We start from the raw sequence: 10,904 nt of genomic DNA, 5'->3' as shown, positions 1-10,904 counted from the left end.
TCACTAATATTAACTCATTGAGTGCCAAAAACTGATTTTGGGAACTCTGTGATGAATGGAAATGAAATATATGACGATCAAAAACTCATGAAAACGCACAATCTGGACATTTTATCATAACTCGGTTGCCGCTTTGGGTCGAATCAGTGGCGATACCGCGCCAGCTCAAAACCAGGCCATTTTAAATGGCTCTATCACTAGGTGGCAGTCTCGCCAGGTCACTTCCCGGAAACTTTACAGGCAACACTTCATATTTCATGAAAGACGTTATATCTCCATTTTTATAGAAAAAAAACAGCGATTTTGATGAAAACTAGCCACTGTTTAGCTTGGGATTTCTCAGGAACAGAGGCGTGTAGAAATACACGGTTTGCGTTCATAGCTATAACACAGAATATGCTGTGGCTGTACAAAATCATCAACAATGGTCTAGATTGCTGGCACTCTAGGACAAAGCTTCCGAAAACAGCTTGGCATTCAATGAGTTAAGAGTAAGTCAGGGTCAGACTCCAAGCTCAGAGCAGAGGATATGTGTATGTGTGGGGGTGTGTGACAGAATCCCAGCTCAGAGCAGAGGAGAAAAGGACAATCCCTTGAGTGATACCATTTGGAAACAGATCTCCAAATAGATGCGCAAATGGAGGTGTGTGTGTGTTTGTGTGTGTGTGTTTGTGTGTGTGTGTGTGGTAAGAGAAGAGGGCACTAATGGTTGGAAGTGGCCATGAAACATTGATGAGATGGGTTTACCCTCTCTACTGCCCCCACAGGCCACCCCTGGAACAGCACTCCCTGTGTAGTCAGACAGTGGGCTCTGACTCCAACACTAAATCACTGGACGTCAGATCGACAGAGTCAAACAGAAACTAACATCACAGAAAATCCCCCAAATGCCCCTCTTTACTGTAAGTAGGTCCCTTAGCATAGCAGTGTGTGTGGGTTGATATGAGAGCCTTGTCCACTCTGACGGGGGCGGCTGGGAGTTCAAATTTAGTAGTGAGTCTGAGGCACTCAAGAGGATATTAGTATGTATAAAGCCTTTACTGAGCTGCCCTGAGAAAGGCCATTTGGCTGAAACATGTTGCCATGATTTTAATTGATAGCCAAGCTCAGTAAAGGCTTTTTTTCACTTACAAATATCCTCTTGAGTGCCTCAGACTCACTACTAAATTTAAAATCGTGTTGGATCTCTAAACTGAAGGGCACCAGAGGAGTACAAATGTCTCTACACCCATGCAGCACTCTTGGTGAAACTCGTTTGTGGCTGCTGGAAGTTGTAGACATGTCCAATGTAAAGAGGACTGCTGGGAGTTGTAGGCATGTCCAATGTAAAGGGGGCTGCTGGGAGTTGTAGGCATGTGACATTATAAAAGGGGAGAAAGTTTTCATGCAAGAGAGGAAAGATGGATGGAGAGAGAGAGCAAGTGACTTCCATTCTCCTGTTTTATAGGAGAGGGGTCTGACGCAGTTAATGACTCTTTCATTCTCCTCTGTTTTATAGGAGAGGGGTCTGACGCAGTTAATGACTCAAACCTCAACCTTAACCATTCAGAATCAGCTGGCCTTCACCACTCATTTTCAAATTTCTCACAAGGGCAAAGGCAATTTATCTTCTCTCTCTCTCTTTCTCTCTCTCTCTCTCTTTTTCTTTCTAACATATATATCTCTCTCTCTTGTTGCTCTCCTCCCCCTTCCTTGCTCTGATCCTCCTCTCCAGGGAAGGCTGAAACCCATTTCCTGTTCCATTCCCACGTAAGGATGGTGTGGCACTGGTCCATTAAATGTCATTTTCAATCTACATTAGCATTAAATATCCTCCGCTTTAGCGCTAACATGGCAAATCTACATTAGCATCTCTCTCATTAGACCCATTCCTGCTGGAAATGTCATATCAATACTTAATTACCGGTAACTCTTCAGACTATACTTTTACATGTCTGAATGGACATCTATAGGCTATATCCTAAATCTATAGTCTTTATCCACCTATAATATATACCAAGGAGTGTCCATTAAACATCATTTCCTCTGTTGATGCCAATCTACACCAGCAACTACTGACTCCCCCTACTGGACAGAAGTAGTCACTGCACTAGATGGAGGTTAGTTTCCCCGCTCTCTCTCTCTCTCTCTCTCTCTCTCTGAGGGCAGACTACAGGGTTTCTGTGTAGCTGTCTATGTGGACTGTTCCTTTTTGTTCTTGTTCTAGAACCCATGGGAATGTTTGGGTTTTAACAACCACACATGGGACCTAACAGCGTTCTGAATTCCACTAATATGAGAGACTGAGAGAGAGGATGCTGTGGCAGCAAATACTGCAGCATGCAGACACAACACCATTCTCAGATAGCAGCCAGAATGGGGGTGGGTCACAAGGGCAATATGCACATCAGGGTGCAGGGTGCCAATCAGATATGGGCCCCTAATTTGATTGCCAGAGCCTGTCATTAAGCAAAATTCTTGTGCATGAAACACAGCTATTTAGAGTTATAAGGGAGTATTAAGCTATTTTATCTCATCTCATATCTTAAACACACACACACACACACACACAAGAAGAAAGACGGGAAGTCAGAAAGATAGAAACCATTTGTCTGCAGTCATTGATTTCTCATCCATGTCTCTTTTTCAGAAGCGTTCCTCATCCATCATCAGTGACAGAGTCACTGGAACGCCCCCTGATGGACAACTAATGATGTGACGTCCAGTTCACCCACAGGAACTAATGATGGCAGAGCCCTCTAAAGGACAAACGGGCAAACCGGACTGAAGTCTCATGCATCCTCCTCTGCTCTATGTGTGTGTGTGTGTGTGTGTGTGTGTGTGTGTGTGTGTCCACACCAAACAGGAACACGGTCATTAGGTCATTAGGTCATGTCCACACAGGAACACGGTCATTAGGTCATGTCCACACCAAACAGGAAACAGGAACACGGTCATTAGGTCATGTCCACACCGAACAGGAAACAGGAACACGGTCATTAGGTCATGTCCACACCAAACAGGAAACAGGAACACAGTCATTAGGTCATGTCCACACAGGAACACGGTCATTAGGTCATGTCCACACCAAACAGGAAACAGGAACACGGTCATTAGGTCATGTCCACACCAAACAGGAAACAGGAACACGGTCATTAGGTCATGTCCACACCAAACAGGAAACAGGAACACGGTCATTAGGTCATAAGGTCATGTCCACACAGGAACACGGTCATTAGGTCATTAGGTCATGTCCACACCAAAACAACAGCTATATTTTTTCTTACCGTTTTCACACCTTTTACGACACCGGTAAAACAAAACCTTGCGTCCACACAAAGAGGTGAAACGCTGCAGTGCATATGCCAGGCCAGTCATAGAGTCACAGGAACACGAAGAGTGTGTGAGTGTGTGTGTGTGTGTGTGAGAGAGTAGGACCAGTGTGTGTGTGTGTGTGTGTGTGTGTGTGTGTGTGTGTGTGTGAGAGAGTAGGGCCAGTGTGTGTGTGTGTGTGTGAGAAGTAGGGCCAGTGTTTGAGACCCTTTCTAGCTCCGTCGCTGAACGAAGAACACCAGGTGGATGGAGTAGGCGGCGTCCAGGATGTAGACCCCCAGGTTGATGACCGTCATGAACGTCACGACGACCAGCGCGTCCCAGGCCAGACAGGGGCTGCTGGCCGTGCAGTTGGTGGGCCGCGGATGCTTCTGGAAGCTGTAGAGCGGCCAGACGACGACCGCGCTCATGTACATGAGCACGGCGAGGACATTGTAGATGCAGACGAGCTTGTCCAGGAACGGGATGTAGGTCAGCAGCTGGCCCACGGTGAGGACGATGATGAGCAGGGCGAAGATGAAGCACAGCGCGTACACGGCCACGCACCACTGCAGCGCTGCATGCGACGCGTAGCGCTCCGGGACCAGCGACGTGAAGATGATGCACGCCACGAACGTCTCCAGGATCTTCAGGAGGCCCGGTACCGTGGACAGGAAGCCGCTCACCTGGCCCGACCGCCGGAAGAAGCGGACCAGCACCACCTCGCCGATGTACGCCGCCACGCTCACCCACGACACCACGGTGGCGGCCACCTGGCGTCCGCAGTCGGGGCAGGAGAACACGACGGAGGGGTAGATGATGGAGGCGGCCAGCAGCATGAGAGCGGCCAGCATGGCGAAGGCGGTGGTGAAGTCGTCCCAGGAGATGGGCAGGCGCGCGCTGAGCGTGCTGAACTCCAGCACCAGGATCAGCAGGGTGAGCGCGCAGCAGAACACCCAGCTGAACATGCACCAGGCCCAGTAGGACGAGGACAGGTGGCCCACCGACGCCACCAGGGCGAAGCTCACCAGCGTCAGCGCCACCTCCAGCACGCGCAGGATGCCCAGAGGTTGGGACACCGCACGCAGGTCCACATGCTGCACCATACTGTACCACCAGGGGGCGCTGTGGTAGCCTCCGCTAGCGTTATCAGCGTAGTAGAGCTAGCCTCCTGACTAGAGTGTGTAGAGGAGTTAGCCTCCGCTAAAGTTAGCAGCACAGTAGAGCTAGCCTCCTGACTAGAGTGTGTAGAGGAGTTAGCCTCCGCTAAAGTTGGCAGTGCACTAGAATTAGTCTCTTGACTAGAATGTGTAGGGGAGCTAGCCTCCACTAGAAGTAGCAGTCTAATGGAGTTAGCCTCCGCTAAGAGTAGCAGCGCAGTAGAGATAGTAGAGCTAGCCTCCGCTAGAAGTAGCAGCGCAGTAGAGATAGTAGAGCTAGCCTCCGCTAGAAATAGCAGCGCAGTAGAGATAGTAGAGCTAGCCTCCGCTAGAAGTAGCAGTGCAGTAGAGTTAGCCTCTTGATCAGAGTGTGTAGTAGACCTAGCCTCCGCTAGAAGTAGCAGTCCAGTAGAGCTAGCCTCCTGACCAGAGGCTATAGTAAAGTTACAGCACACAACTACAGCACAGGTAAACAGCAGTAGAGCAGTCAGTGTAATGAGCCAATAGCAGAGTCCAGTACAATAGAGATAGAAAACAATATAGTCAGTCCAATCTATCCAATAATATTAGCATTTGCTATAATTAGCCAGCAGTAGTGTTAATCTCCAAGATAATTAGGCAGCAATGATCTTGGGCTCTCAAATAGAATCTGATAAAATTAGCATTAGCCAGCACAGTTAGCCTGTGGTAGTTTTACTCCACTGCAGTTAGCCAGCACAGTTAGCCTGTGGTTGTAATGTTCCACTGCACTTAGCCAGCACAGTTAGCCTGCTCCACTGTAGTTAGCCAGCAGTTAGCCTGTGGTTGTGATGTTCCACTAGAGTTAGCCAGCAGTTAGCCTGTGGTTGTGATGTTCCACTAGAGTTAGCCAGTACAGTTAGCTTGTGGTAGTTCTGCTCCACTGTAGTTAGCCAGCAGTTAGCCTGTGGTTGTGATGTTCCACTAGAGTTAGCCAGCAGTTAGCCTGTGGTTGTGATGTTCCACTAGAGTTAGCCAGTACAGTTAGCCTGTGGTAGTTCTGCTCCACTGCAGTTAGCAAGCAGTTAGCCTGTGGTGCTGTCAACATTCAGTAAAGTTAGCCTAAACAACTGTCCTCCTGAAGAGTTGGCCCTCAGATGTGTTATCCAACAGCGATGGTCCTCCAGTAAAGTTGACATATGTGGTGGTCAGAATTATTCCATCACTTTGTCCCGTGTACACGTGTCTGTCTGGGTCTCGTCCTCACAGTGTTGAAGACCGAGCACAGGAACGTACCTGTGGCCAGTGTGTGTGTGTGCGTGTGCGTGTCCCGCTCTCTCGTCTTTGCTCTCAGTTGTTCCTGTCCTGCGCTCCTCTTCTCCCTCCTTTGCTCTTTCTCCTCATGGTGATTCTGAGGAGGGTGTGGCAGCCCCCCCCCCCTACCCAGAGTCCACGGGTGTGTGTGTGTGTGTGTGTGTTTAGGTGTGTGAGGTATGCTTACCTGAATGTGACTTCAGGGTTAGGGGAATGAGATCACAGGTCTGAAGGAGTTATGATGAAAACTGAGTTTGTGAGGTATGTGAGCTGAGTGTGTGTGTGTGTGTGTGTATGTGCAGCATAAAAGCCTTATCTGTGGGTTTATGGCTTCTTGAGGTTTACTCAGTCACATCTTATCCAGCTCTTATCAGAGATTCAGAGATTCACTCGCTGGACTCTGCTCAGCACCACAGGCTCTCTCTCTCTCTCTCTTCCTCTCTCTCTCTCCTTCCCTCTCTCTCACCCTTTCTCTCTCTCCCTCTCTCTCTCTCTCTCTCTCTCACACACAGACACACACTTTCCCTCAACGCCCTCAACAAATATTTCTCGTCTCCATCTTAGGATGCCAGTGTGCATGGCCTGTAATGTCTTGTGTATGGTACAGTATGCATGGCCTGCATGTCTTGTGTATGGTACAGTATGCATGGCCTGCATGTCTTGTGTATGGTACAATATGCATGGCCTGTATGTCTTGTGTATGGTACGGTACAATATGCATGGCCTGTATGTCTTGTGTATGGTACAGTATGCCAGGCCTGTATGTCTTGTGTATGGTACAGTATGCATGGCCTGCATGTCTTGTGTATGGTACAGTATGCATGGCCTGCATGTCTTGTGTATGGTACAGTATGCCAGGCCTGTATGTCTTGTGTATGGTACAGTATGTACAATATGAGTGTGTATCTACACCAGGGGGCTCCAGCAGGGGGTTTGATCTGTTTCGAGTAGCTCTCCAAAAGACAACGCAGTCACTTGGTAAACCTGTTAAAGGTAAACTATGCAGGTTTTTTAACTTAATATGCAAGTTTAGCTTAATATACCTTCATTTAACAGCTTCAGAGTCATTGGAATGGTTATATGACTTTTTTGGGGTTGAATGGTGGCCGTGTCGCTTCCCCCTAGCGCCTGTGAGCGGAAAAACCGCCGACGGCTTCAGTGTCAGGAAGTATACAGAGTGTAACGAATTGCTTTACTGCATTCAAATACACATACACGCCAGGCACCGGCTAGAAAAAGGTAGCAATGGAGTTTCTCAGACATTCGTCATTACAGAGCCAGCGAAAAAGAAGCAAAAACCGAGAAAATGGTAAGGAAATGGCCAATACTGCATAGTTTACCTTTAACGGCCGTGGCCTACTGGTTAGAGTTTCTGACTTGTAACCGGAGGGTTGCCGGTTTGAACCCCGAATAGTAATGGCTGAAGTGCCCTTGAGCAAGGCACCTAACCCCTCACTGCTCCCCGAGCGCCGCTGTTGTTGCAGGCAGCTCACTGAGTCGGGATTGAGGTGTGTGCTTCACCTCACTGTGTGTTCACTGTGTGCTGAGTGTGTTTCACTAATTCACGGATTGGGATAAATGCAGAGACCAAATTTCCCTCACAAAAGATAAAAAGAGTATATATACTTATACTTATACTTATATAGGGATCAAAAGAGTATATATACTTACACTTATATAGGGATCAAAAGAGTATATATACTTATACTTATACTATATATACTTACTTATTCCAATCAAATCAAACTCACAGCCATCCTGCCCACTTGACACCAAATGGTTCCAAGTTCTGCTGTTCGGTTCAGTTCAGGCTGGTTTGGTTAGTCAGTGATGGCTTCACATGAGGCCCACCAAGCACACCCCTGGACATTAACCAGGCTAGTGGAAGTATACCATGTAACATAAGGTATGTAAGTATACAGTACAAGTATACCATGTAACATAAGGTATGTAAGTATACAAAGTCAAAGTCAAAGTCAGCTTTATTGTCAATTTCTTCACATGTTCCAGACATACAAAGAGATCGAAATTACGTTTCTCACTATCCCACGGTGAAGACAAGACATATTTTACCAATTTTAAGTCCACAGACAAACATAACATTCAAGTAAACAAAAAAGTAAGTAAATAGAAGTAAATAAGAGGGCACATATAATAATGAAAAATAAGAGCAGCAAAATTTTGTTGAAATTGTGCATAGACAGTCAATAAAAAAACTAGTGCAAAGTCAGGCCAATAAGAGGTTTGGGTAGTTCTGTTTGACCTGAGTAATGAAGAAAGTGGCATAGTGGTGCAAGTTATGTAAGAGCAGCAGAAGTGTTGTGTTTTCAGGACAACAACACCAAGTTGTAAAGTGTACAAGTGTGCAAGTGTTCAAGTGTGCAAGTGGAGTAGTGCAGGCGACCATTGTGGGTCCAATGTCCAGGATGTTATGTAGCTGAGGGTGGAGGGGGAGAGGAGGGAGAGAGTTCAGCATCCTTACAGCTTGGTGTATGAAGCTGTTGGTGAGTCTGGTAGTGCGGGAGCCGCAGGCTTCTGTACCTCTTCCCAGAGGGCAGTAGATCAAACAGATTGTGAGCCGGGTGACTTGCATCACTCACAATTTTGGTCGCCTTTGGCGGTGAGGTGGGTGGTGTAAATGTCCTTCAGGGGAGGGAGTGAAGCACCAATGATCCTTCCAGCTGTGTTCACTATGCGCTGCAGGGCTTTCCTGTTGTATTCAGTGCAGCTTCCGCCCCAACACAGCCATACAGCTGGAGAGGATGCTCTCAATGGTGCCTCGGTAGAATGTGGTCATGATGGCTGGTGGAGCACTTGCTCGCCTGAGTTTCCGCGAGGGAAGTACAGGCGGCGCTGAGCCTCTTCGCCAGTGATGCAGTGTTGGTGGTCCAGGAGAGGTTCTTCTGATGTGCACCCCCAGGAATTTGGTGCTGCTCGCTTCCACCACAGCACCGCCGATGGTCAGTGGCAGGTGTTGGGTGTGACCTCTCCGGAAGTCAACAACAATCTCTTTGGTCTTGCTGACGCTCAGCAGGAGGTTGTTGTCCCTGCACCACGTGGTCAGATGGTCGACCTCCAACCTGTATTGAGTCTCGTCGCCCTTGGTGATGAGACCCACCAGAGTTGGGCCGCCAGCAAATTTCACTATGTGATTGTTGCTGTAGGTTGCAGCGCAGTCATGGCCAGCAGGGTGAAGAGCAGCGACTGAGCACGCAGCCTTGGGGCCCCTGTGCTCAGTGTGATGCTGCTTGAGGTATTGTTGCCAACACGCATTACTTGGGGCCTCTGACAGAGGAAGTCCAGTAGCCAGTTGCAGAGGTAGGTACTGAGTCCCAGTTTGTCGAAGTTTGCAGATGAGTTGTTGTGGTATTATGGTGTTGAATGCAGAACTGAAGTCTATAAACAGCAATCTCACATATGAGTCTCTTTTTTCCAGGTGGGTGAGGGCTGGGTGGAGGGCAGAGCAGATTGCATCCTCTGTAGACCGCTTTGGCTCGGTATGCAAACTGGAAGGGGTCCAGGGTGGGGGAGAATGGCTTTGATATGTGACATGACAAGCCGCTCAAAGCACTTCATGATGATGGGTGTCAGTGCCACAGGGCGGTAGTCATTGAAGCAGGATGGAGCAGTTTTCTTCGCACAGGTATGATGGTGGCAGCTTTGAAACATGATGGGACGATGGCTTGCTTCAGGGGAGTGTGTTAAAGATGTCCGTGAAGACATCCTTAAGCTCCCCTGCGCAGTCCTTCAGCGCACGACCTGGGATGTTGTCTGACCTGTTGCCTTATTGGTGTTGATAGCAGCAAGTGTCCTCTTCACGCTGTCGGCAGAGAGGCACAGGGGGCTGCTCATGTAGAGGGGGATGGGTCTTCTGTGGGCAGGTGCTGTTTTGTGCTTCAAAGCCAGCAAAGAAGCCGGTTCAGGTTGTTGAGCAGAGGGATGTTGCTCACAGCTCTGTGGCGCGGGCTTGTAGTCCGTGAGGGCCTGGAATGCCCTGCCATAGGCTTTGTGAGTTCCTGCTGTCTTTGAAGTGGGTGGTTATCTTGTGAGTGTATTCCTTTTTGCTTCCTTTGATGCCACGGGACAGGTTGGCTCTCGCTGTTTTCATGCCAGCTTCATCCCCAGCTCTGTAGGTTTTGTCTCTGGCCCTCAGCAGCCTGAGGACATCCCCTGTCAGCCATGGCTTCCAGTTAGCCCCGAGTGATGATGTCTTTTGTGTGGGTCACATCATCGATGCACTTGGTGATGTAAGAGGTTACAGTGTCTGTATACTCCTCTATGTCTGTCCGGGTTGTTGTAAGTGGCTGCCTGCTTTAAACATTTCCCAGTCTGTTGTGTCAAAGCAGTCTTGAAGAGCATCGAGGCTCCCTCAGGCCACACTTTTACCTGCTTACGAACCGGTTTGTTCGCTTTTACCCGTTGTCTGTATGCGGGCATTAGCATAACAGTGATATGGTCTGAAAGTCCAATGTGGGGGGGGGGTGGCTTTGTATGCCCTTTGTGTGTAGTGTAGACCAGGTCCAGGATGTTATCTCCTCTTGTTGGAAAATCAACATGCTGGTGTAGCTTTGGAAGTACAGTTTTTAGATCAGCATGGTTAAAATCTCCAGTGAAGATGGTGAAACCGTCTGGGTGCCGCCTGTTGTTCACTGACAGCCTGGTACAGTTCACTAAGAGCCGCTCTCTTATCGCTGTTGTTGTTGGTAGGCGGGGATGTATACCGCGCATCAGCAGAATCGCAGTAATTTCCCTTGGCAGGTAAAAAGGACGCACTTTATGATCATAAACTCTGCCAGTGGTGAGCAGTGTTTGCATACTACTACAGTGTCCCGCACCATTCGTCACGGATGTAAACACAGATTCCTCCTCCCTCGTGATTTACCTCCCTTTACAATGGCCCTGTCTGCTCGATAGCATGCTAGCTGCTCCAGTTGTACAGCAGAGTCCGAATGTTGTCATTTAACCAAGTCTCAGTGAAGACGAGCACACAGCAGTTACTTACTGTCCGGGTTCGTTGATCTCAGCAGTCGTATGTGATCCATTTTGTTGTCCAGTGATCGCACATTTGCCAGGAGAATGGATGGTATGGCTGGGCGAAGTTGGGCTGGCCGCTAGCCCGGCCCCGACGCCTCCGCGCTTCCCCCTCTTCTGCTTCCCATTACACCGCCTTTCTTTCCGGGA

General features: G+C 48.6%; 1 protein-coding gene across 1 annotated transcript; it reads right to left on the bottom strand.

Moving 5' to 3' along the window:
• Positions 1-416: 416 nt before the first annotated feature.
• On the bottom strand, positions 417-5,837 carry LOC125287540 (myeloid-associated differentiation marker homolog). Its single transcript, XM_048233434.1, has one exon. The coding sequence runs from the start codon at positions 4,395-4,397 to the stop codon at positions 3,525-3,527; it is 873 nt and encodes a 290-aa protein (XP_048089391.1). The 5' UTR covers positions 4,398-5,837; the 3' UTR covers positions 417-3,524.
• Positions 5,838-10,904: the final 5,067 nt, after the last annotated feature.

This window comes from Alosa alosa, chromosome 22, assembly GCF_017589495.1.
Source record: "Alosa alosa isolate M-15738 ecotype Scorff River chromosome 22, AALO_Geno_1.1, whole genome shotgun sequence".
Lineage (NCBI taxonomy): Eukaryota > Metazoa > Chordata > Actinopteri > Clupeiformes > Clupeidae > Alosa > Alosa alosa.
This window is presented reverse-complemented; position numbering and strand designations above follow the sequence as displayed.